We start from the raw sequence: 26,711 nt of genomic DNA on the forward strand, positions 1-26,711 counted from the left end.
TTACGCACCGTTCAGAGGGGAGGTGTACGTGGGTCCGGTTGTGCTTCCCCCGAGTGGGACATCTTGGGTGCTCATTCTGGCTCCATCTAGCGCCAGCTGAAGACTCTGAAGCTGCAGTTCATCTAAGTGCTGACGCTGGGCGTCCGTCACCAGGGCTGCATTTTCAGGCCCAAGGTTTGCTATTTGCTCGGGGGACAGTGCCTGGTTCAACAGAAAGCAAGGAGGTGCAGTAGGCAGTCTCCAGGATCTGGCCCTTTCTCCTCCCAGGGCTGCTGCCCTTCCCTCTTGCATCACCAACAGCAAAGTCAGCCATTATTTGTGCATGCAGAGCATGTCTGGAGACACACCTTGCCACTGTTGACAGGAGCTACCAAACGGAGTGATGTCAGGTGCTGCCCCACTACTGGATCTTTCTCTCTGGTGCAGAATGATCTGCCAAGCGTGACCTGCCATATTACTAAACCCTCCTTTCACAGCAAATGCTGTTATGATAACTGTACAGCATTTAGCTTTCCGTGGAGAACAATCACACATCCATTTGCAAAACTGTCACCCACGACGGCATCTCTCTCAATTTTGCTGGAACCAATTTTTCTGAAGAAATTCTCTCCCATAAGGCAGCAGCTTCTTTTTGCTGAATAACCTACATATTTTTATACATCTGAACGCTACAGAAGGGTGGAACCTTTGGGGGGAGGTGGTTGAAATTATTGTGCTGAAGGTTTCATTGCGACAATGGGGATTCAAGGCTTGGTTGAAAACATTAGGGCCAGTGTGTTGCTTAGACAGACTAGTCACCTTTCATTGCACCCTCTACACCAGTGTTCATCAACCTGTGGGCCACAATCCCAGTGGGGTTGCACAGCCTCATTTTGGGGGGTTGCAGCAACCTTTCCAGGCCTGTGCAAGGGAGGGCTTGGATCCCATCCGGTAATGGTACGACTTTATCAAAACTGTGTTCTTGATACGATTCTGCACTATGTAATCCTCTTATAATCCTGTTCTCACTATTTTGCTGCTCAGGCTGGCCCTGCTCAGGCTGCTACTTAACACGATAGTTGTGAAAACACAAGAGGTTGGGGGAAACGGGGCCGGTGGATTGGATCACAGGAGGAGGACAGGACTGGCAGTGGGTTCCCAGTCTCATACTTGATTTATTTATTGGGGTAATGGCACAAAAAAGGCTGAAGAGCTCTGCTCTAAGGAAAGTTCTCCGTCCATGTCTCTGCTAACAAAGTGAAAAGAAATCGATGGGGCAAAAACACTTACTTTGAACATTTCAGCAGGGATGTGTTTTATTGCAGCCGGCTGGATGTACGGCATCAATTCTTTATCAAGAGCTTTTAATTCTTCCTCATTTAAACTAGCTAGAGAGAGAGAGAGAGAGACCAGAATGAAGCCCAGTTCCCACCATGTTGATTAGGCTGAATGGGGGGGCGGGCTGTGCTAATGTGTATTTTTAGAGCCTCCATATGCTTTGGCTGATCAATATTTAATTCTAAAATGTTTCCAGACACCTCCGGGAAATCAGGTCTCTATGAAAACAAGGCGAGTTAAATGAATGCCTGGTGCAAAGTGACTCTTGTAAAAGAGCACTTCATTCATCCGCTTTTGGTTAATTTTGTCTGCGCTTGAGAGGCAAAGGTGCCATTTCTCATTTCTGCTCCCCCCCCATGATAGCCTTTTTCTTGTTTACACCAAAAACATCCATCTCCAGTAAGAAACAAACACGCAGATAAGCTGTGCCATTTATTTCATGGGCTGACATGGTGCTGTCTAACACCAAGTTAAGCCCAGGCAAATCACTGATTTCAACAGGCTGCAGTTCACCAAAATCTGCATTGGATTGTGACATTTCTAAGATCACACTACAGTTTGTGCTCACTTTTTCTTCTGCAATCAATGTACAGGGCAGTTTGTATAGCATGAAAGAGGAAAGGCTACGGCGTTTGGGCCTCTTCAGCCTAGAAAAGAGACGCCTGAGGGGGGACATGATTGAGACATACAAAATTATGCAGGGGATGGAGAGAGTGGATAGGGAGATGCTCTTTACACTCTCACATAACACCAGAACCAGGGGACAGCCACTAAAATTGAGTGTTGGGAGAGTTAGAAAGGACAAAAGAAAATATTTCTTTACTCAGCGTGTGGTTGGTCTGTGGAACTCTTTGCCACAGGATGTGGTGATGGCGACTGGCCTGGACGCCTTTAAAAGGGGATTGGACAAGTTTCTGGAGGAAAAATCCATTACGGGGTACAAGCCATGATGTGTATGTGCCACCTCCTGATTTTAGAAATGGGTTATGTCAGAATGCCAGATGCAAGGGAGGGCACCAGGATGCAGGTCTCTTGTTATCTGGTGTGCTCCCTGAGGCATTTGGTGGGCCACTGTGAGATGTCTAGGAAGCTGGACTAGATGGGCCTATGGCCTGATCCAGTGGGGCTGTTCTGATGTTCTTATGTTCTTAAAGACAGGCCCCTGCCCCTATGAGCTTGCAACCTAGTGATGGCAAACCTCTGACATGCATGTCAAAAGGTGACACATGCCACAATGTTTGGGATGACACAACAGTGTACACCAACCCCGAGAACAATTGAACTTGCTTTACTCGTCTTTCATTTTTGTAATTATTTGACACTTCTTTCTATAATGCACAGCACTACAAATGATTTGACTGTATTAAAAAAAAAAGATAAATGAATTGGTAAAGAATTGTTTCTCTTTTGTTTGGGGGGGGGTGGTAACACACCAGAAGAGTCCAATTAGGACTCTTTTCCACATTTTTGACACACTGAGCAGGGCTGTGCTGTTAGAATTGGAAGCAATTTTTGGGTTGAATTTGGTACCGACTCCGCAGCCCTGGTTCCAAGGGGCAACACAGGAGAAAAGACAGAGCTGCTGGCAGGAGCAAGAGACCTTTGAATGGTGGGTGAGGGTGGTGCAGCTGGAAGAGTGAAGGGCACAGGCAGGAGTGAGGTGAGATAAAAGAGCTGAGAGGCGAGTGGTGGGGAGGCCACGGAGGCCCAAATTCTGCTGGGTACAAAAGGCTGGCAATAGTTATTACATCTCAAGGAGCAAGCAGGGTCTTGGGCAAATCCACAACATCAACTTAAGCTGGTTTAGTCGTCTTTCCCTTTCTCACCCGAGAATCTCTGGGAGCTGACACCTGTGAAACAAGTGGAGCTGGGGATTTCCAGCAACAGTTCCCAGTATCTCGCTAAACCACGATTCACAAGATTCTTTGAAGGTTAACTACTAGAAATCTGCAGTGTAGTCAGGCCCATTGATTCCTTCCCAAGGCTATCACTGCTTCAGCCACAGAGCTGCTTTCCGATATCCCTTCCTTTACAAAGGGGTTACATGAACGCCAACACGTGGAAGCATTAGGTTGATCTTGACCATCCATGTAATTTTTCAGAGAGTCATGTGTGAAAAAGTAGCAACGAAGAATCTGTGGTCTTGTTCAGGGATCCATTCAGCAGAACTCTACTGGGCAAGACCCCCCCCCCCATCTTCTTGGTCATCCTCTGAATTCGTATCTGTGCCCAAACTGGACAGCTGTTCTCTGAAAAGTCAGATTTTCTGTATGAATATTTTAACTGCAGGGAAAGTATAGGTGGACAGCTGGATGGGCTCCTCTCCCCGAAAACAAAACGGTGGTCATCCCAGACTAACTCCCCTTTCCCTAATCTAGACATCCTCCTGGCTGATTCAGAAAGGTTAATACTATGGATATTAGCCTTCTTACCTGCAATTGTACCAATCTCCTGCAGGATTGCCCTGTTCCACCCTGAAGCAGCTCCAAAGAAAGATTCTGTCTTCTTTTTGAATTCTTTCAGAATGCTTATACTACATGGTAAAGAGCCGATTCTTCCAACAACAGCACTAACAGAAAGGGCAAAAAGGAGAACTTGTGATATCCTGTAACTTTAAACAGAGTTTGCAACAGGTTGAACATTAAAAAGAATCTAGAGATGCTCCATGCGTGAGATTTTTCCCACTGTGTCTGTACGGGGCGGGGAGGGGAGCCTCTATTTCAGTGGCAAAGCAAGAAGGGAGTGGCGGGGGGTGCAGTCTGCCAGGCTGGAAAAGGGTTGTGAGCTTCAGCTGCTTCCTGAGTCGGAACAGCAGATGGGAGCGCATGCACTCGCAGCAGTAGCTGTGGCAAGGTCCAAAGATTGCCCAAGCCACTGCTATGAGTGTGCATGCACTCCATCAGCTGTTCTGACTCAGGAAATGGACCGAGCAAGGCTGCACTCACAGCAGCAGCTGAAGTGATTTTTGGATAGCCAAGGGAGGAGGAAGGGGTGCAGCAGCCAGACTGAGAAGCCACCACCATGGCTTCCTCCTCTTTGTGTTCTCCTCTTCCTCCCTCTGGAGAACCCAGAAGTGACATCACCAAGTTGTGTGTTCACCTGTCCAATTTGACACTGATGTGGAATAAAATGTTGCACGCCGTGTCATTGGGAAGGAGGGTGTCAGGGAGCTACACAACATGACAACATCACATCGCAGGCTTCCCTAACCAAATGCGACGACATAGCACTGCCTGTTGGGAGGTCATTGGCAAAAACAGAATGACAGGTTGCCGCTATTACGAGTTGATGCCTTACCTGAATTCACTGGCATTTATGGCTGCAACCTCTGTGGCATTCAGAGCACAAAGGTGAGCCCCTAGTCCTGCCATATCAAAGCTTTTCAGGTCATCCATCAGCTGAGCGGAGTCTTCCAGAAAGCCCTGTAGAATGGATCCAGCCTGGGAAAACAAACAAGAAGAAGAACAAATCTTGGGGTAATTTTACCCAGAATTCAAATGCAGAGAAAGCTGGTGTGGTGCAGTGGTAAGCAACTGAGCTGTGAATCAGGACTTCCCTGGTTCAAATCTCATCTCTGCCATGAAGTCTCACTAGATGGCCTTAGGCCAGGCACTGCCTCTCAGCCTCAGTCTTCCCCATCTACAATATGGGGATAATAATACTTTAAAAGGTTGTTGTACAGATCATGTCAAGGCAATACACGTGAAGTGCTTTGTATACTCAGAACAAATTCTAAGTATTAGAATGCGAAAAACACTTTCAGGACAGAAAGTGGAAAAGACCCATAGAACTCGCAATGGAGGTTCTAGCCAACTGTAAGGGAGGAATCCGCTTGCAGACGAGAGTGGAGCAAAGAATTCCTTTTAGTGTTGTCATATCTAATAGCGGTTCATGACAGGCGATTACCCACTGCAATGGTCCTCACTGTCTATGTGGTATAGTCTTCTGACAGAAGTGGGGATCACTGTCACAAATAACACCTGGTGCACATCAGTTCTTCCCACTAGAGACAAAATGGGGCCATGTCCTGTTAGTGGGGACCATGATTTGCACAGAAAAGGCCCCAGGTTCAAGCAGTAGGACTGGGAAGGACGTCTGCCTGACACTCTTCAGCCCCTGAAGACAAGACTGAGCCAGTGGGGTCAAAGGCTCACTCAGGAGAAAAACAGCTTCCCACAGTCCTACCCACTTAATGGATGTAACCAGGTATTTCCCTTGCTGCCAGCTTTGCCAGCTATTTCATGTTGGGATGCAGCTGGTGCTTGGATGGAGGAAAGTGCCGTTCCAAATTACAAAAGATGTGAGTAACCTTGAGGTAGTCCCTTCCATCAGGGACCAGACAACCTGATGGACCCACAGGAAAGACAGACTAACCTGGACAGGGTCCCATCCAGTTTGCTGACTAAGCGCAGCGATGGTGTCCACAGAGCTCAGATCCAGGTCTCCAATTTCAGTCTCGTTCAGAGTGGTAGCAATGCGCCCAAGGGAGACCACCTGATAACTCTTCCAGCTCGACAACGGGCCCCACACCTTCAAAGACAAACCCGCTGATGTAACCAATGTTGGTTCACAGATCCGGATGCTTGGCTGTGCAGGAATTGTCAGAGCAGCAAATTGGGGGGGGGGGCTCTACTGCCCATTATCGAGCTCTGAAACCTGTTTTTCATGCAGGTTCCAGTTTCAGGACAGGGTTCTGTTCTGAAACAAGGGAAGCAATTCCATTGGATCGCATGCACAGCCCAGCTACCTACATCTGGGACTTAGGGTAAGGTCTACCGGGACAGAGGGTGTGGCTTCTAGGTGGAGAGCCGGGACCCACCACCTCGCGCTAAGCACTGGGCATGGCTACAAAGTTACTTTGGCCTCATTTCTACAGTCTTGCGTTTCGAGCTTAGCACTATATTTATACTAAAAATACCTGCTGCCTGAAGGATTACGAGTGGCTTAGCACATCACAGAAGGACGTGTGTTTCTCCCAGCTGAGCACAGCTGGCCCATGTTAATCCAGATGGCAATTCCTCTGGGTGGGAGGTTTGTCTCTAAGTCATGATTATTAAAAAGGAAAGCAGGAGCCTTTCTGACCCATGATGACAAATCAGCCGCTGAGTCTTGCCTTTACCTTGAACTGAGATGGCAGCTTGTGTCCCTGCATCATGGCTGGCGGCTGCCATCTTTAGGGGCACTGCCAGAAGTACTCTTTGTAGCTGATCATTACTTTCCCACTTGCAATCACATCACAAAGGAGGTGCTCTACCACCACGTAGGGCTCTTGGATGGTTCGGAGACCCCAGTGGCTCCAAAAGCCCACTGTCACTCACAGCCCACAGTGGTAGCTCCTCACTGTTCACAGAGGGGCTATGGAGCCGTGTTCAATCCCAGGCATCTCTAGGCAGGGCTGGTAAAGTCCCCTCTCTGGAACCCTGGAGAGCTGCTTCCAGTCACTGCTTGGGCGTCCTGAGCTAGAGGGACTCCTGGTCTCAGTCGGTGAAAGGCAGCTGCTTCTCAAGAACCCACACTAGCTCTTTGGATCCCAGACTTGAGGGTTCTCTCCACAGCTACCTGCTTGGCCTTCTCTTTCAGCACGCTGAGCTGAGAGATGCTGAAGCCGCTCACGGAGCCAAGGAGTTCCACAGTCTGGGCGAAAGTGTCCAGGTCCATGCAGTGCAGTTCCCGAATGGGCCAGAACGCGTTTGCTTCTGACAGCTGGAGGATCTCATCGGCGGAAGGTGCTCTGACCCCTGCGCAATCTGGAGCTACATAGCAGGGAGTGAGGAGCATCGTCACGAACACAACCCTCTTGGCAATCTGTTCTGGGCCTGACCTTTTCTTATCATAAAGCAGAACATAAGAGTACAAGGAAGGACCTGCTGAATCAGGCCCAAGGCCCACCTAGTCCCACAGCCGGAGTCCCACAGTGGCTCACATACTGCTTGCGGGAAGCCCAGAAAGCAGGGCCAAGGCCGCCACCGATGCTGCCCTGCGCCTGGTATTCACAGGCTGAAGGCAGCACATCGCAGATGCCGCTCGGGAGCTGAGCTCTCTCTGCTAAAGACATTACAGTGAGGATGTGCCCTGCAGATTTGTCCTTGGAACGGAAGCAAAAGGAAGGATTTGCTTCAATCAAATACAGCTGCAGAAGCTGGCAAAGGCATTGCGATCAAGATCGTAACTGCGGAGCCAGTGGAGGTGGGCCCAGAAGGACCCCTCATGCTGTAGCAGCAGAAGTCTTTGGTTACCCGTCACAACAAAACAGCCTCACGTTTTTAATGGTAAAATGACACGCAGAGGGTTCTGCTCACAACAGCAAAGCGTTTGGCTAGTCTGCTCAAAATGACCCTGTTTCTCCAGCTTTTCCCTCAGGCAGAGGACAAAGATTAGACTTAGGTTTTCACTGGGCTCCACCCCTTTACTGCTAGGCTCCGCCTCAAGACCAGATCCAAGCCACCCACCCTCCCATTTCTCAAGAGCTGGCAATTTTGTGCTGTCACCAGGCCAGGCTAGTAAGTCGTCACATGAAACTATCCATCAACTATAAGAAGCTGTACATGCAGCTCATCACATGGCACATCTCACATCAAAGGTGGCGGAGTCAAGGTATGCCATTGGGTGCAAAGGATTAAATGGGAACAGTCCTGTACAGGCGTTCTCTGCTTTGGAAGGGGAGCAAAAACAGATGAATTACATTTGTTTCAGCCATTCCTAAGCAAATTTCCCCGGACACAGTCCCACAGATGTGGTAGGTTCATGAAGGCAGCAGACACCCATGTCAAGGGAACAGAAGCTTCCACATTTGCTTTGTGACACAGTGCCTGTCCCAAAGCCCATTTATGCCTTGGTGAGTGCGCCTGAATCATGAGTACAGGCTCACAAAGCAGTGAACTGGAAGGTGCAGACAGGCGAGGCAGGTCAGGGTGACATCACCCTGGACAGTTTCAAGAGAATGAGCAGTTCCAGCAAGGCTCAGGGGTGTACGAAGAGTTGCGCCACCACAGTCAGCTCTGATGGAAGAAGTTGTTCCAGGAAGGGAACGAGCGAGGGATCATAGAGTTTTTAAAGAGCTCTACGATCATGCTCGACCTCCCTGCCTGAAGAGTGAAGGGCATCAAGGGAAAGCTTTTTGCCAGGACCTCAGTACTCGTCCTCCTCTCCGCTCTAGCTTAATGTGCAGGGACTAGGAGGCACACGGGCACAGAATGGGCTGGAGAGCTTCTCCAGGGGGTTTGAGTGCTGAGGATGCTATTTCTGGGAGCTGCTCCTCTGGGGTTCCTTCAGGCTCAGACATTGTGACCTGGGACGGGGTCGAGTGCTGTTGGAAAAGACGTCACAAAGTCCAAACAGAGGAACTATTTGGTCACACAGAGACCACTTGCCAGGACTTGAATCGGATGCGCTGGCCAAGGCGCTGGAGTTGTGAGCAGATTCGAACTGCGCCATCAGGAGCTCTTCAGCTGCAGGAACAGGTCCCGTTGCTGCTGCTGCTGCTTGGAAGATGACGTGAGGAAACTGGGGGGGGTGGTAGCAGGATAAAATAAAGACGACTGTTAAGATCATGATGGTTTTGACAGAAGGCACAGGCAGGCTGAGCAGCCCTTATCCGGACTGCTTGGGACAAGAGGACGTCTGCATTTGGGAATAAGTGCAGAAATTTAATTTATGCAGTTCCTCTTGCGCTTGTCACTGTTACCCATACAGGTACCTGCTGGTCATTTTCAACAGTGTCTGTCCAGGGACACACCACAGAGCAGAGCAGAGAACTCACAACCTGCACTGCACGTGAGGATGTGCACCGGACCTTCTGGCATTCACACTATAGGAAGAAAGTCCTGCATGAAAATGCCTGGATTTTTTAACAGTCCAGATTTTGGAGGTCCAGATAAGGGATAATCCGCCTGTAATACGTAAAGGTGAAGCAACACAAACTAGAAAAATCAAATCAAGTTTTAATATGACTGTCAAGGCCCTCTACAGGGCAACGTCCCTGCAGGGCCAGCCCAAAACCTCCTGGAGCCTGAGAAGCCCGCCCCTTACTTGGCGGCACAGCAGTCGTGGCCACTCCCCTGCACGCTCCTCAGATTCAAAAAAGAAGGGGGGCAGAAGAGGAAGCATGGAGGAGACAAGAGCGGTGGTCTCGGGCACCAGAGACTCTCAAGTCCACCTCTCTCCTCTCCTCTCCTCCACCCTTCCTCTCCCTCCTCTTCTCATTCAGGGAACCGGAGGAGCTGCAGCGATGGCCTGCACTGGACATGCCCACCAATCTGCCTCGCGGATGGCCTGGACCCGTTTCCCCGCTGCAGGACAGTGTCACTGGGAGAATGGCATCCAGGGGAAAAGACTGGCCTGCACAGTGGAGGCCAAATGCAGCTCCCTGTCCTGTACTGGTAACTGTGACAGAGAACCGAGACCTCCTTGAGCATCGTTTCCTCCCACCCAGGCCCCCAGAATGCCACAGCTGGCCTTCCCCCTTGGAGGAGCCTGCAGGGGTAGGAGGGATCCCACTTGTGCTTGCCCAGCCTGCACCTCCTGCCCCTCCATTTCACCAGGTAACCCTGAGCTCTAGAACTAGGAGAGAGGGAGCAACACGGCCTTTGTCTAAACATGCAGATCGTTCGAGAACCACAGGCAAGCGTTTTGCTTCCAAGGCCAAGATTTTACCTTGCAAGGAAAAATAATTTTTTAAGCCTGTGAACGTGGCCTAGTCAAAATGCATCTATTTTTAAGCAGGATCAGGCTTATTTGAGTAAAGCTTGGGAAGTACCTTATTGACAAGGGCTTTTAATTCTGCTTTCGGCAAAAGGGCTACAAACGGTCCGCTATCCAGCACTGTTTCCGCTGTCCAGTTTCTTGGAGAACTGAAAACATATTTCAGATTTATCATATGAACTTCTCTGAAAGTTCTACAACCTACCACAGTTGCTACCCAATCTGCACCCTTAAGGCCAGGCTGATTCTGTTTTGAACAGAACAGACAGCAGGACTGGGTTTGCACTCATCTACAGAGTTAGAACCTGAGCCACACACAAGTCTCTGCGAGGAAACGACGCTTTCACCCTAGTGCATGGGGAGAAAGATCTCTCCTGGCCAGATGCAATCAGGCATACTCAAGCTTTAGAGCAGCAATTTTCAACCAGTGTGCCGTGAAAGGTCCCCAGATGTGCCATGGGAGAATGGAGCACAGCAGCTGAAAGTCACTGGAAAACCCCTCTGGTTCTGTGGCTCTGTTTCAAGGGCAACTGCCTATAGTCACAAAAGCCATTAGAGACAGCAAAGAGACAGACAATTTGTTACTATAGAGAGCTGCAGAAAGTTGAAGATTCTCCCGGAAGCAGGAAGTGGCATCACAAGAGGCAAAGAGCGTAGAGAAGACCATAGAGATCAATGCGCCATGAGAAGAAAAACACGAAAGATCGCTGCTTTAGATAATCCTTTGACGCCTTGTAGTAACTTCCCCACAAGTGTCTTCCTAGACTTTTTATGTGTGTTAACAGGCCAACTCCTTCAGCTGTTCAGTCCTGAACTCTCTCATATGTTGGCCTCAACATATGAAGCTTTGGTTAACAGGTCAAAACTGTTAACCAAACTCTCCAGCTTTTAAGCGACCCATTCTTGGTACCAAATGGTGGGCTTGGAGAGGATGAGAGATGCTGTTTGAATCCACTGAGCAGGAGGGAGAGAAGCAGTGAAGGCAGATGGATGCATCATACCAATCCGGCCACCTTAGGAGACTGCCTCAGTTGGCCTCATGGGTGGGCCGGACCTACTCCAGCTTGCCACTCGACATCACAACCGTGGTTGTCTCCTGAGAACTTGTGCCCAGACAATATAAATCTGGTACCAACTTGGTTTAATTCCTAACGTAATAGCAAATTTCCCTGCAGAAAGTAGCTGCCTGACTTCTAGGGCGAGAAAGGAGGCTTCCCAGTGAAAACCACACAGGTGAGTCACTTACCCGTGTAATTCAATAAGTTGGCGTCCAATTTCCATTTTTTGTTCCAAGCTCAGCTGTCGGCAGAGCCTGAACTGGTGAAAGGCGGTCGCTGTGGTTTCTGCCGAAAGGCCACTGCAAAGTAATGCCGGGGGTAAATGGCACACGAGACTTCCAAGTAAGTCAATGTCATATTCGTCGACAACTGAACCGTTCTGAAGCAAAGACGCCTAAAGGAAATAAGTAGGTCATGACACTCGGGCTGAAAGTTGGTGAGAACCAAGAAGATACAAATCCTGGAGCATTTGAATAAACAGCAGGCCACACAGGGCTGTGTTATGGTGACACAGAAGTGTGCTAAAGGAGGCAGCCTGTCAGATTTCATGGGGCAGAGAGTTTCACAGGCTCGGAGACACTGCAGCCCGGCTTCAGCCCCTCCAGTTGCTTGTCCTTACCAGGCATTCGTCTACTTTTTGCAAAATGGCTCTCTTCTTGTGTGGATTTAAAACAAGATGATCCAGATCAACTTTCCCCAGGCTGATCACAAAAGGGAGGCAAAGGGAGTCTGTAATGGATTCCAGGAATTCCATACTAGAGGAAAGAGTCACAATGACAATTTTGTGAACATGGAACTTCATTGAAAAAGTACAAAGAGGGTAAGTGTAATTTTCACCTTTGGGTCCTGCTGTCCTTCCAAAGAGCACAATGCAGCATATGTGGGTTTGAGTTCTTGAATTAGGGGTGTAGTTAGGAGGTAGGAGACTTGCGAGCGAAACCCACAAGCCCCTCCTCCAACTCTCCATTGGTGACTTTTTGAAGTTTAGCTTAATTGCCATCTCTGAAAATCATGGCACACCGATAGGAAACCGTCTGGAACAGTTATTCCAAAACACTTGGCACTAAGGAACTATCACACTTCCTCTCCACATTCCCTTGCCACTAAAGTAGGAATTTGGAAAAACAGAGCACAGAAGGAAATTAAAAGGAACTAACTTACGGAAGCACTGATAAGAGATAGGGAGGCATAGATGTATTGGAGACTGTCCAAAATTTCCAAGCCAGACAGTTGATCTGCAAACAAAACAGTTTTTTACCATCTTTAAGCATCTGTAAATATATAGGAATGAGGAACAGGAAATATAAAAGATAATCTTAAATAGTTTATTTGCTTGTAGTGCCAACATAGCATTAATAATTTGTTTCCATTCCTTTGTCAGTTTCACTCTAAGCATTCAAGGCAAGATGCATGTTTAGCTCTCAGGCCATGCATTGTCTGTCAACAAGGTAAGAAGAGCACCTCATGGTACTGACTGCCTCTGCAACTGAGCATCTCCCTGGTTGGGTCATTTTTAAAAAATGGATATTTTTTCAATCAATAGGGATCACCTGTCCCAGTCACCTAAATCATACATGGAATTCATGAAGCAACAGAAATATTTTGCACACTGTGTACTCACAAAGAGCTATAAACATGTTAAATATTGTTATCATCTTCCGACAAAACAGACATTGTGGCATTTTTTGTGTATTACCTGGTACGGTGACAGTAAGTGGAGATTCTTTTCAAACACACTGAAAACGTCTAAAAACAAGATGGTGTTCATGCTCTCAATCTGCCGACATGTTACTCCTTTCACCAGCTGGCTGTTACTGATTGGAGGGGGACAATTACACATATACACATAATATACTGACACACATGCAGACAAAGCATTTGAATCAGCCCCAAATAAGTCAATGTCAAATGCAAGTGTAGAGGCCCTCCCTTGGCACAAAATCAGCATTCAGACGCATCAGACTGGGAACAAAAGGTGCACTCCTACCTTAAGAGGTCAGAAGGAGCTGTCTTCTTGGACAGCAATTCATACAGAAACAAGGCCTGAAATAAAAGATATACTGTACATAATTATTAAAAAAATAGAGACTCCCATCGACATATTAGGCACTTTGCAGATAAAATGGCTCATATTTGCTGCAACTCGAACTCTGGTTTAACAGTTCCGGCTGTTGTCCCTCTGGCATCTGCCAAGTCCACTGTTATGGATTCTTTTCAACGGCTACAGCCTGAGGATGTGGCCAGGGTCCTCTGCAGCTTGAGGCGGGTTTCATGCCACTTGACCCTTGATCTGCCAGGCCCAGTCTACCTGATTGGGTGGCACCAGTTGTAAACTCATCTTTGCAGGAGGGAGTGATGCCTCACACCTTGAAGACTGCAATTGTGCACCCCCTCCTGAAAAAACCATCTCTTGATTCCACCAGTCTACATAATCATCAGCCAGTCTCTAATCTTCCTTTCCTGGGTAAGGCAACTGAGTGGGTTGTGGCTTCTCAGCTCCTGGGGATCCCTACGAGACAGATTATCGGGATGCCTCTCACACTTTGGGACAGGCACTGCCTTGGTTGCCCTGTTGGACGATCTTCACTAGAGTGTGTCCCTTCTGGTTCTGTTGGACCTCTCAATGGCTTTTGATACCATCGACCATGGTGTCCTCCTGGACCAGCTGGCCTAGTTGGGGATTGGGGGCACTGCTTTGCAGTGGTTCCATTCCTGCTTAGTTGACAGATGCCAGGTGGTGGTGGTGGGAAAATACACCTGTTTGGTGCCCTGGCCTTTACAGTGTGGGGTGCCATAGGGTTCTGTTTTGTCCCCCATGCTTTTTAACATCTACATGAAACCACTGGGGGCAATCATCTGGGAATTTGGAGTGGAGTGTCACCAATATGCTGATGACACCCAGCTCTGTCTCTCCTTACCATTCCATTCCAGGGAGGCTGTGGAAGTCTTGGAGTGCTGCCTGGAGGCGGTTGGGGTCTGGGTGAGGGCCAAAAGGCTGATTCAGCTGGACCAACACCCCTGTCCCTGTGTCACCAAACCTCCAGACAAGCTTGCTGCCCAAAGCTGAATTACCTGACTTGGCCTGAACTCTTTTTCTTTCAAGAGTGATGAGTTGAAGCCATCTTCTTTCCATAAATCAAAGAGTGACACTTCTTTGAAAAAGGCTCCATGTATGTCAGTCATCACTGATGAGAACTCTATGGACGCAGTCATCTACGGAGGAGGTAGAAGAAGGATGGACACACAGAGAGAGATCTGCTGCCAGACACTGCCTCTGCCGTGTGCCCTCCACCCTCTGCACCACATGGAAGGCAGTGAGCTGGCCTCCTACCCAGTCACCTTTCTGCTCCATGCACTGACAGAACAGGAAGTGCAGAACATGCTAGCAGTGGTCCCTGCAGGTCTCAAGCTTCCTGTTTTGTTCAAGGGGACCACACAGAAAGAGAAAGGTACGGAGGTAGGAGGCAGCTCACTGCCTTCCAACTTGCCTCCTGCTCACTTTCCTCAAGAGGGAAGCAGACTGGTGTGTGGTCTACAGGGAGGAGGCAACAGACTCTGTTGGGTGAAAATCCCCTCAAAAAAGTATTTTCGCCACTCCCCACAGCTTGCTGACACCAGCTGCAAAACTCACCTCACCCTGGGGACGCCCCGGGCGCAGCGCAGGCAGAAGGGTTAGGAAAGAGCTGCACAGCAGATTATCTCAGGGGACAGGGAGATCCACATCGGGTGGAAGGAGGCAGACTTTTTGTTACGAAATAATTTGATGCAGATTTTTTAGCTACAAGTTCTTTGGAAAGGAAGAAGCACCTGGAGATATGTGGAAACAGTTTGCTCTGGTGCTTCAAGGAAGATTTGGGCAATGACTGGTGACTCTTCCTCCACTTCCCCACAGTGGTTTTGCAATTAGTAGAGGTGCTTCATTGGTTTGAAAATGTGTTGAATTAGAATGCAAAATGTGGTGTTTTAGTCACAGGTGCAGATTCTTAAGCTTCAGAATATCATTACACTGTAGTCTTCAATGCAAACACAAGAGATCAGTTACATAACTTACAAATACGGTGGGCCCTCAGTATCCGTTGCAGGACCTCCCACTAATATCAAATTTTGCGGAGAGTGAAATCCACGGGGGGGGGGGCCCTGCCTTACAGAAGCGCCTGAGAAGGCCTCCCCAGATACTTCTGAAATGCATTTCCGGTCACATATGGAGGTCTCCGAAGCCCTCCAGCCATGAGCTTGGCATCTGTGGCTATTCAAATCCATAACAACAAAAACTGACACCTCTAGAAATTAGAGGTGAAGGTTATTCTCAAACCCGAACAGAATGCTGCACACTCCATGTCAAGCTGGGCCTGCTGCGGCCCAATGGCATCACCCCGACTCCCTGTACAAAGGCCTTTATGAGTACCTTCCGGAGGATCCCGTGCTGTTGTGCCGGTGACAGGTCCGATGCGTGCTGAGCCAGTGGGCCTTTAAGCACCTGAGAGAGTTCTCTGGGGCTCATGCTGTGGAAGGACTGAGTACTAATCCCAGTCACCAAAGCACCCAGGGAGCTGATGTTGTGAAACGATAAGACCTACGAGAAGGGCGAGGGAATCCATGTTGGCAAACTGGCGTGATAACCAAGCGCACTGTGGATGCGTAACAGTACATTTTCCGAACTATTTCTGCACATGACACACTGAACTGGGTCAGGATCCAGACGTTACTGGTTGGGTCCCAACAGGACTAAAAAACATGCCACTGTTTATTTTACTGTTCACATTTATTCTTGGGAAGGGGGTGTAACAGGACTGGGGGAGGATGGGGACAGGGGTGGCGGTGGGCAGACTGGGACCAGGATGGGGGTTCCCACCAGATTCTATTCCCCCTCCTGGGCCCGATCCACTGACATGAGGCAGATTTTTCTGGTGCAGGCCCATAATGGCTCCTAGAATTTTCCCCAGGACAATAGTTTGGTTAGGACTGGTGGTGAGAATTTAATGGCTAGGTGCACATTCAAATCTAGTCAGATCAGCCACAAACACTGTTCAAGCGGGCCGCCCATTTCCCACTCTTTTTGCAACAAAGCCGCTCGAACGTACCTTTTCGTACATGAGGTATTTGCTGGACAAAATCATGACCTGGCTCCTGGCCCATCCAGAGACCTGGTTTAATGTCGGAATTGCGCCGTGCACGGCCTCGGGCGAGAGAGACTCCAGCTGACAGGAGGTCAACCCAACGACAGCGTCTGAGAGCGACCCGAGAGAGTCATTCAAGGTATGGTTGCGCATGGCGATGTCGAGAAGCTGAGATTTGAGCTGGAATCCATTGAAAAGGGAAATGAAACTGCACACTGAAGACCTGATGAAACACTATTTTCTGGCGTCAGCTCTCCCGCTGCTTCGCTGATCAATGGCAGCGTTTTCTAATCTTCTGCTGGCTCTGTCAGGAGACCAACTAAGGTGGATGCCTCAGGCAACAGGCTGATGGTCAGGTGTACCTGCTCTGTCTTCCCGCTTGTTTCCACTCCTTTTCTAATCCAGGGAGTGGGGCACGGAAAGCATGCTCTCTGCCTGACAAGGAGCCTGTGTGCTTCAGTTAGTGCTGGGGAAAGAACAGTGGATTTGCTGGACTTTATATTTCTAGAACAGGGGAAGAGCCATTATGGTCTCTTCTTCTTCTTCCCAGAAGTCCTGGGTATAAACCCAAGATTCTGCCGAAGACGTAGTGAAGTTACTCAACCCTGAGCCTGCCTAATTCTTCCTACATTCCGTCTTAAAAGAGTAATTAAACAGTACTGAGAGTTGGGGGGGTAGAGGGGCTATTGACCATGCTCAGTCACCTTCCTCCATTTTCACTTGGCTCAACTTCCAGGGAAGTGGGCTAGGCTGACAGAGATAGTGACTGGTATGGGTCACCCATGGGAGCTCCAAGGCTGAGGAGGAATTTGAACTCAAGTCTTCACAGACCGAATCTCACCACTACGTTCTCAGCAAGAGAAAGCACTTTGGAAAAAAAGCTCACCAAAGAGAAACTAAGCACCTCCAGCATCCTTTTGCCTGATGGATGCTGCTGACAGTGCCAGCAAGGATGAACCTGATACCCACCTTCTGAATGTCAGCTTGGAAACCTCTCAGCTGGTTACATTTAATCATTTGATGAAGCAAAACCCGGGCCGTGGCAGTGTCCGTCTGATCCAGCTCATTGTAAAAACACACCAGCAACCCTAACCTGCGCGACAGAATGCAGAGGCGATTCGTTTGGCCTTTACATGAATATAAATAAAAGAAGTGAATCAATCAATCAATAGGAAGCCCCGGCTTCAGCCATTCTCCCTAGGAAGCGTTCGCTCGCAACCCCTCCAATCCACAATATGGCGCACATCCTTCCAAAACCTTCGAACGCAACCCAGTTCCTGCGACTTGCCTATAGAGAGTTGATGTGTTTCTCATATCAAAGCCAGACGCGTTGATTCTTTCCAAGAAAGCTTGCGCCAGTCCCGGTGTGATGTCGTACACAGTATCTAGCTGTTTGGTTGCATTGTCGTAACTGAGGAACAGCCTCATCTGATTAGGAGAGATGGGAGGAACTGAACATTAACAAAGCACATTCCATTCTGACCTATCTGGGCGTTAAAAATTTTTTAGAAAAGAGGATCAGCAGTGGCACGTCCTTTGGGTTTGGGATCAACAGAATCTGATAGAAGCTTTTCTATTACTAGAATATTAAAAGTAACCCCAAAGTGGTTCTGCAAATAACCCAAAAGGTGTGCAGGTAACCCAAAAGAATTTCCAAAACCATGATGATCACACTGTGTTTCAGACACCTCCAAACCAATACAGAGAGGCATATTTTATTGTTACTTACATCACTGGGGTTAATTTTCCTGATTTCTTCTAATGGGAGATGAACCATGTATCTTCCCAAAATCCATAAGTTTTCCGCACTGACCCATGAAGTAGAATTCTCAGAGTCTGGGGTGCCACAAAATAAAATGCTTGTAACCAAAGATTGAGAGAGTGTGACTAGTACAAACCACTATGCCACTGAAAAGCCATTCAGCACTTGCTGCTGAGCTGAATGTCTGGAGCAATATGGATCGCTTCACAGAAGCTGCCCAACAGAAGGGAAGCTGACTTTGCGTCTTGAACATTCAGAGCATGTTTACATTTCAAATGCACATCTGTTTTACAGGGAGGTCTCTTCTGCAAGAAACACTACAGAACTAGAGAACACTACATAGCTAGCTTTTGTATTGGTATTGGCAACCTTCAGTCTCGAAAGACTCTGGTATCGCGCTCTGAGAGGTGGTTCTGGAACAGTGTCTAGTGTGGCTGAAAAGGCCAATCCGGGAGTGACAATCCCTTCCACACTGGGAGCAAGTGCAGTCTGTCCCTGGTCTGTCTCCCTGGCTATGGGCCTTCCTTCTTTGCCTCAGACTGTTGGCCAAGTGTCTCTTCAAACTGGGAAAGGCCATGCTGCACAGCCTGCCTCCAAGTGGGCCGCTCAGAGGCCAGGGTTTCCCACTTGTTGAGGTCCACTCCTAAGGCCTTCAGATCCCTCTTGCAGATGCCCTTGTATCGCAGCTGTGGTCTACCTGTAGGGCGCTTTCCTTGCACGAGTTATATATAGCTAGCTACAGAGACTGAAAATCCTCGACACCTTCACAAAATGAGTGCCCAAGGATCCTTGCAGAGAATCATGACTGGCAAGCAGGCTCAAGCCTGATCTGAACATGTAAATCAATCATGTTGATCATTATTAACACAGCACCATCTAATTCTATTCCCTGCTGTTTTTATGAGGATTTGACTTGATGCCTTGGTTTCATCATGCAATGTTGCAATTGCTGGCATCTCAGCTGCCTCAAAGGTCTAGTGGCAGGCAGGAGGGTTGAATGGGGTGGGATAACTTTCAAGGATAATTAGTGTGAGACCAAATAAATCCCTATAAAATATAAATATGCAGGGTTTTTTTTCTAATGGAATGCGGGGGGATGGAGCTCCGGCACCTTTTTGCAGGGGCCCCTCCCCTTTGGAGGCATTCCAGGAGGGGGGGAGCAAAATAGAGGCATTCGCTGGGTGGGTGCTGGGGGGTGCAGGGTAGGCAGGCGCCTGGCCCCTGCCTGACCACACAACGACCCCCTCCTGCCCCATCTCCAAGCTCTCGCCTGAACCCAGCCTGCCTCCCCTCCCCCCACGCTCTGCTTCCCAGCACAGCTTCCAAGCCGGTGGAGGGTGCGGGGGACACACGCCGACGCCGAGGAGGAGGAGGACGGACAGCCAGCCAGCCAGCCAGCCAGCCAGCCAGCCAGGGAGACGGGCTGCGGCACCCAGGTACTGGCTTGGCGGAGGAGGAGGGGAGGAAAGCTGGCTGGTGCAGCCATGTGCCAATCTGCAGCACGAGCCTAGGCATGTCTACTCAGAAGTATGTCTCATTGTGCTCAATGGGGCTTGCTCCTGGGAAAGGGTGCATAGCCTTGCAGCCTGAGAGCCCAAGCCTAGGCATGTCTACTCAGAAGTATGTTCCATTGTGTTCAATGGGGTTTACTCCGGGGAAAGTGTCATAGCCTTGCAGCCTGAGTAGACAGGCAGAGGAAGGGCTCTGTGGCTGCAGTCCTCTTCACACTTTCCTGGGAGGAAGCCCCACTGCCTCTAGTGGGACTGACTTCTGAGTAGACAGGCACAGGAGGGGCTCTGAGGCTGCAGTCCTGTCCACACTTTCCTGGGAGGAAGCCCCACTGCCTCTAATGGGACTGACTTCTGAGTAGACAGGCACAGGATTGGGCCCTGAGGCTGCTATCCTATCCACAGTAAGCCCCATTCACTAAAGTGGACTTCTGAGTAGACATGCATAGGATTGGGCTCTTAGGCTGCAATCCTAGGCACTTTCCTGGGAGTAAGCTCCATTGACTAGAACGAGACTTACTTCAGAGTAGACATACCTAGGATTGGGCTCTTAATCCTGGCAGAGATATATATCTGCACCCGTTTTCACATGCTAAGGGCAGGTGAAAAGGGATTCTACGTGTGTACAAGGTGCTGTCCAGCCTTGCCAGAGATCCTCCTCATCCTTCCCCCACAAGCATGCCCTCCGCCAGCCAGCGTTTGCAGCTCCTCTCCAGCAATGCACGGCAGCTGCTCAGGGCAGCAGAGAACATACAATTGCATGCCAAGCGCCTTCCCAAAGACACAGAGTATTCTGATACCTGAATTAAACCATATTTAATTGCTTGTTTGCAAACGTAGCGGTTTCTATGTGCACCTAAGGACCCCTCTCGTGTAAGAAGTCCTTTTTTGTTCTTACTCCCACAGTTGCTTAGAGTAATTTTATTACACGGAACTCATGTAAGCCATTTTTCGGAATCCATTCACTGCTTCCAATCCTCAAAGTAGTGCCACACTACATACTACATGCTACAAGTGCACCTGTACAGTATTTTTCCCCATGTGTAGAAAAAATAGCTAGGGAGAAGGGGATGTGGAGATTGGCAGCCCAATCCTATGCATGTCTACTCAGAAGTAAGTTCATCTTTAGGGGGGAAGCATATAAAAATATTTTATTTCTCCAATAAAAAATGGTTTATAAATAAATAAATAAATAAATAAATAAATAAAAGATTAACAAGTTGTGAGTTCCTGCACCTTTTTATTTACAAAAAAAGCACTGTAAATATGTTTATACAAATAGATAGAATGAGATTTTGCCCCACTAACAATTCTCCCATGAATTTTCTCCGACTAATGCTGCCATCTCCATGCATGCTTTCATGGGAGGAAGTCTCACTGGATTTACTTCCAAGTAAATATGCACAGGACAGCGCAACACCCCACTGTTTTTCCCCCCAAACACCACATTTCTGCCATCTGGCGATTTGCGTCTTTGCTTTGGCACCCTCTACTGGACAGCATGAGTAACTGCCTGTTGTGCTGAGCAGCCAGATTGCTACTAAATAGGTCCTTCTCTGTATTTATCTTCTAGTTTTGTGATTCTAGGAAAATGGTCTTTAACAAAAGTCAAACTGGGAAAGAAAAAATCATTTCCTACTTAAGTTTGCTTAAGAGAAACAAGCAGGGGGTGGGCAGCAGCTCACACACAGTCATTTGGGGGGGGAGAGAGAAGAGGTTTCTCCAGTTTTACTGCCTCCTGGTCTCTGCATAGCTCTGCATCTCCCTCCTCTGACTTGCATATCTTCTGAAAGGGGAGGTGTGGGCTGCTGCATCTTCCACAGCAGCTTACGGTGGAGCTGAGCCAAGCAGAGGAGTGCCCATAGGGCCCCCACAACAGCAGTGGCACTTTGCACACATGCAGGCTTTGGCCTTGTGTCGGCCGCAAGGCCAAAGCGCCACTTGCCAAAGTGCCCCTCTTCTAACCACGTAAAGGGACTATACTTGGAACGCATCGAGAAAAGTGCTCCTCTGTCCACCAGCTCTCCAAGTCTGCCACAAGAACGTGGGTGGGAGGACAGGTAGCTTTTTGCTGCCAGCTTCACTGAATCCTAGGCCAGTCCTAGTCTCTGCGAGGAGGGCCAGCCCAAGACCTCCAGGTAGCTGAGGGGCTGTGCCAAACAACACCCCCTCTTTGCTGTCAGTACATTGAGAACTGCCACTCCTTTCCCCATTCCCTGGCACAGAAAAGGAAGAGAAGGGAAGGGTGAGAGAGGAAGTGCAGAGGAGGAGAGAACGGTGTTGGAGACACTCTAGCCCAACACTCTCTCCTCCGTTTCTTCTCCCACCAGTTCCTGAAATTGGGGGACACTGGAGGAAGGTGGCAGCCCCTTGCCGTTGAGCCACCTGCTCCAGTCACCTCAAATCAGCCACATGAATGGGCTGCCATGTCTGGGAGTGCACAGGACTCGATAGCAGGCAGCCAGTTTTCTGGTATTCAACTTACCACTGGTATTATAGGACTGTTGTAAGATCCGAGTCATCCAGTCATACAGCGCCTTTTGTGCACTTGCTGTTATTCGGTCGTAGAAGTCTTTGAATACTGTTGATCTGGAAGACAAAAGGGCAGCGAGGCACCTGATCTGACTTTGTCTCTCCCCAGCAGAGGTGAGCCAAAATGCTTTCAGCTCTTCATTATACAGCACTAGGATGATGTGCACCAGATCAACGCACTCTTAAATTCATTTCCAGCTCATATTCTGCGTGGTCTGCTTTGGTCTCTCATTCTCAGTGAAAACATGCTGTCCTTTTGTTTTTTTGAGAGTTTCTGTGGCAAAGGAACTGAACTGCAGCCTGGCACGGAGTGGATTTGGACCCAGCATACACAGGGATGGTCCGAGGTTCACGGCAGCTCTCAGACAAGTACTGTGGTGGCTCCTCCAAACCCCAGCAGGGACACACAAAGTTGGAGGGAGCAGGAACAGCCTGGTGCACTTACCAGCTGCCTCCACCTTTAGAATCACTAACGCAGTGGCCCTGTTGCTGTGTTAGAGTTGCTGGAGGTGAGGGCACGGTAGCGTTCGTTTTTAAAAAATGGTGGCCAATAGTATGGCTGCGTAGGAGCAGTTGAGTCCACTGCCACCCCCACCCCACATTGCTCAGGTAACCCCCCTCAAGGAATGCACAAAGGCGTGCTTTGGCAGCAGCAGTGATTTGGAGCACTTCTTGACAGCTGCACTGATGGTCACCATTTTGTTTCACAGCACAAAGATAGGACCTCTGGACTTGGCCATCTGATGGCCTGGGCACTTGGGCACTGTCCTACGTAGCCACTCTCTAATGCCAGGCCTGCACAAACCACATTAAGAGAAGAAAACACAGTTCCACCTCCACCCAAATGCCCCTAGAAGTCACAGTTACAAGTTCAACTTGTCTCAAAGACCTCCCAAGCAAGCAAAACTGAATGGAAACAAAAACTGTCCCAAAGCCCAATCGCTCTAGAGGTCCAAAGGTGCAGAACTCAAATCAAGTGTCACTATGGACTATTTACAGCCAAGAAAGTAGCATACAGGTTTCGAAAAGCATCTTCCGGAAGATCTTTAGGGAGGCTTGCTATGGCACGGGGTTGGAGGTAGGTCATCGAAGACACTCGCAAGACCTGGCTTAATATATCCACACATTCCATGGAATTCAGGGTTTGAAAGCATCTTTCCAGGGTAATGAGGAACAATGTCCTGTTCCCTCCTGGGCTCTGGAAAATTCTCTCCCTTATCCCAGACAGATCGAGAACAAGACTTCCCAACTCCTGTGGATAAAAAGAGAGGGACGGTCATGGCCAATCACTAAACAGGTTCAAACTACTCAATGCTTTAAGCCCATGTGGAGCCTGAGGTGGGGGCCTGGGGTGGCAGCCTTCCCCAGATACACTACAGTAACTACTCCTAAAAAGAAAACTTCCTTTCATGACAACCAGCCTCATGATATACTCCTAATTATCCCACCTCAATATTATAAGTTGCCTTGATATGGCAGGACACAGATCTCTTAAATAAATAAGATTTAAATAAGATTATAAATAAACAAGCAACAGCTTGGAGCTCACACACACCACTTCTGTCTCCACTTACTCCCCGCTCCCATTTTCCTTCCTTCCCCCAATACCCTCAATGCTCTGTAAACTGCAGGAGATCAGGCCAGCTCATTTTAAACCCCTTAATTTATAAAGTATGCACACAGTTACTCCTCTTCTGTGCATGCAAGTAGTTCCCGAATACAGTGGACCCCCTTTATCCACAGGCTTGGCATCTGTGGGTGCTCAGCTCGTGCTTAGAGGGCCACCCGGACATGAGCAGAAGTTGCCTATATGAACTGGAAATGGCTTCTGGTTGGGTCCAGGAGGCCTTTCTGAGGAGGCCTGGAGGCTGGTGCAGCCTGCAGGTGGGTTACTGCAGCCCCTGCGGATTTCAGCACCTGTGATTTCAGTATCCAAGAGGGCCCCGGACCCCACCCCACAGATGCCGCAGGCTCACTCCACACAGAAATCACAGCCTTCTTTTTGGGAGGGTCTTCGTCCCACGTAAACCTGGAATCGCCACCACTCGGCGTTTAGCAGGAACGACACAAATGGGAACGGAGGCTGCTGTTCTGCCAGTGACGGGAGGCAGACCACCTCCCTCTTCAAGCGTCACTTTGTCGTGTTCTGAAGCCCAAAGCAAATACGTACCAAATGGTCCTGCTTGCTTTCAAAGAGATATTTCATGGCCGTTTGGAAATGCTGGTGACTCATTAGTCGGAACTCGAACAGCAGGACTTTGGGTTGATATAAAAGGCTCTCCAGGTAGTTTTTTACAGATACCTGAAAAACAGGACAGAGGGGCGGGAAACGCTTCAAAAGTGCTTCTTCTGCAGGCCGCAATGTGCTTCCTGTTTGGCTCTGCTGCTTTCCGAACTTTTTTTTTTTTTTAAAGTTTTGGGCAAAAATGTCTGGATTTTGGATGCTTGGATAAGGGATAATCTACCTTTACCTGCTTTGTTTACAAGTGGAGCATTGGATGGAGGTGGACAGTTGAGCATTCCTTCCAAGTGCACTGGTTCTCCAGAGTGGCCCTCCGGCACTCTGACAGGTGCTGCCAGCTCTTTCTCTTTGCTTCCATCCCAGGATGTCTGTCAGCCTCCTTCAGATAGATCTGCAGCTATTTCCTTTGTTCTTTTAACATGGACCACATGGTGGGGGTGTGTGTGTGTGAATTACTAGACACCCTTGCTTCAGCCTCTCAGGCAGAGGATCTCTTACCAACTTTGGGGGCTCCCATTAAGGTTATTCCAGAGTCCTTAATGCACAACACTGCTGACTCTGTTGCACAGCAACTAAGATGCTGCGGGACTAACAGTCAGTAATCTGTCAGGGTTTACTGACAACAACTACTGACAACAGTAATCTGTTGTCAAGGTAGATGAGTTGGAGCAAGTGGTGGCCGCTAACTAATCCTGTAATAGTACACACACACACACACACACACACACACACACCTGTAAACTGCTGTAAGTAATCAGGATATTCTGAGTATGGAAATATGCCATGACTTTGTTCGCCATGTCTGTTGTCCACATACTTGTGCTGTCAAAAGAAACATGGAGGCAACTCAGCATATTTAGCCATTTATACTGAAATGAGATGGTATCTACACAAGATCTACTGCTTGTACTAATGCAACAATGTGGTTCGCATTATTAGGTTGCATTTTACCACTTACATGAGAAATTTACAGAACAATCTTGTAAAAAGGTCTGTTTTGGTCAGTACCCAAGATGTTCCATTGTGCTGTGGTCATGGGCTGAGGTCAGTTCAGGAGACTGCAGGCTGGGGTGGGCAGGGTGTAGTGGGGGCTGAACTAAGGAGCAGAGAAAGAGGACTAGGACCGGTGACGAGAGACGAGGCTGGAGTGGAGAACTCGGAACTGGCGTACAACCTCAGGCTTGTATTTGGAGCCTGGATTAATATTTGTCAAGTATCTTAGGTAAGACTTGTTTTCATGAGTCTTGTCCCTTCTCCAACCCCCTCATTCTCAAACTCCAATACAGACTAAAGGACACTAATCATACATTACCTTTGGAACTGAAGTATATCAAGGAGAGCTGAACAAGGAAGACAGATCACAAGGTTAATAGGCTCTTTGGTAAGACACAAAGTGGATTTTTACGAATAAACACAAAAAGTAATGCACAATTACCATTTAGATACTTCCCAGCTATGACTTCTTCCTAATAGATAAAATTAAACTCTTGCAATTAGACAAAAATAGAAAGATTATGGAATATTTCTGGAATGATCAAATAGAATAAAAATACTAACCATAGTTGTCTGGAGCTCTGGAGGCAGATCTGGGGCAAAAAAAAAAAAAAAATAAACATTTACTTTCCAAACACAAGACTAGACCACAGGTAAATTTACCTGCATGTTGTTTGGAGATGACATGCATTTGTGCCCCAAAGGACATGCAGTGGAGAAATTGACACAACGCAGACAACAGAGGAAGGGGACTGAGCAGGGAGCTAGAGGTCCCAGTTATAGTCAATGAGACTTACTTCATGGTAAGTATGCATAGGATTGCAGCCACAGTATCCTGCAATAACTCTGACGGTCATATGGGAGTGATTTCCTAGAGATGGGGGGGGCATCAGAGTGGTAGCTGGGTCGCCCATAACACATAAAACAATTCTTTGACAAAAATGTTCAGATGTCAGAATAGTTCAGATGTCCAGATAAGGGGTAATCTACTACCTGTATCACATTTTGAATGGAAGGGAGGTGGAGGGAGAATGGAAGTGGGCTCAGGTCCAAGCCTGAAATCTGGGAGTACCTGAGATGGTCCTCAAAAACAGGCCGAAAACCTGAGACCTGGTAACTCTAAACACAACCTCCTTGAATTTTTGCTTCATCCTTGCACCCCATTTACCTTGTCGCAACGTCTGTACGCCATTGTATCATATCCAAAACCATTATTTCTCTGGATTAAAAAGAAGTCATCTTACCTTGACTTAAATCCTGCAGACTCATCATCTTTGAATGAAGTATTAATATCAGAAGAAAACGTATGCTCAAGTCTTGGGCCATTTCTCAGACTGTTTACTGGAGCCAGGCCAGCTGGTTAATAAAAAAAAAAATTGCTGAGTTTTGGCCTTTAACTATTTGTCCAGTTCGCTCTGCTTGGACTGCAGAATTTGTCTCTTTTGGTGGTAAAGGACCTCAACAAGTGGGAAACCCTGGCCT

General features: G+C 48.3%; 1 protein-coding gene across 1 annotated transcript; it reads right to left on the reverse strand.

The window, feature by feature from the left end:
* OTOA (otoancorin) lies at positions 1-26,421 on the reverse strand. Its single transcript, XM_066640883.1, has 26 exons — positions 26,398-26,421; positions 25,672-25,702; positions 25,549-25,576; positions 24,971-25,058; positions 24,165-24,296; positions 23,011-23,246; positions 21,951-22,051; positions 17,922-18,028; positions 17,481-17,620; positions 17,162-17,285; positions 16,157-16,372; positions 15,481-15,648; positions 14,148-14,288; positions 13,063-13,118; positions 12,772-12,889; positions 12,237-12,310; positions 11,695-11,830; positions 11,264-11,454; positions 10,073-10,166; positions 8,694-8,820; positions 6,877-7,070; positions 5,692-5,847; positions 4,615-4,757; positions 3,750-3,886; positions 1,270-1,367; positions 1-201 (listed from the first exon to the last, which is right to left on the reverse strand). The coding sequence occupies exons 1-26, from the start codon at positions 26,419-26,421 to the stop codon at positions 1-3; spliced, it is 3,261 nt and encodes a 1,086-aa protein (XP_066496980.1).
* Positions 26,422-26,711: the final 290 nt, after the last annotated feature.

The sequence above is a fragment of the Tiliqua scincoides genome, chromosome 13 (assembly GCF_035046505.1).
Source record: "Tiliqua scincoides isolate rTilSci1 chromosome 13, rTilSci1.hap2, whole genome shotgun sequence".
Taxonomy (NCBI): domain Eukaryota; kingdom Metazoa; phylum Chordata; class Lepidosauria; order Squamata; family Scincidae; genus Tiliqua; species Tiliqua scincoides.

Bases quoted from the DNA above. Each gene is read 5' to 3' on its own strand.
- OTOA (XM_066640883.1), bottom strand. From the start codon at position 26,421: ATGGCGTACAGACGTTGCGACAAG. The intron at 15,649-16,156 runs GTACGTTCGAGC...CCCTTCTCGTAG, and splicing joins AATACCTCATGTACGAAAAG to GTCTTATCGTTTCACAACAT. The intron at 11,455-11,694 runs GTAAGGACAAGC...TCTTTGCTTCAG, and splicing joins AAAAAGTAGACGAATGCCTG to AACGGTTCAGTTGTCGACGA.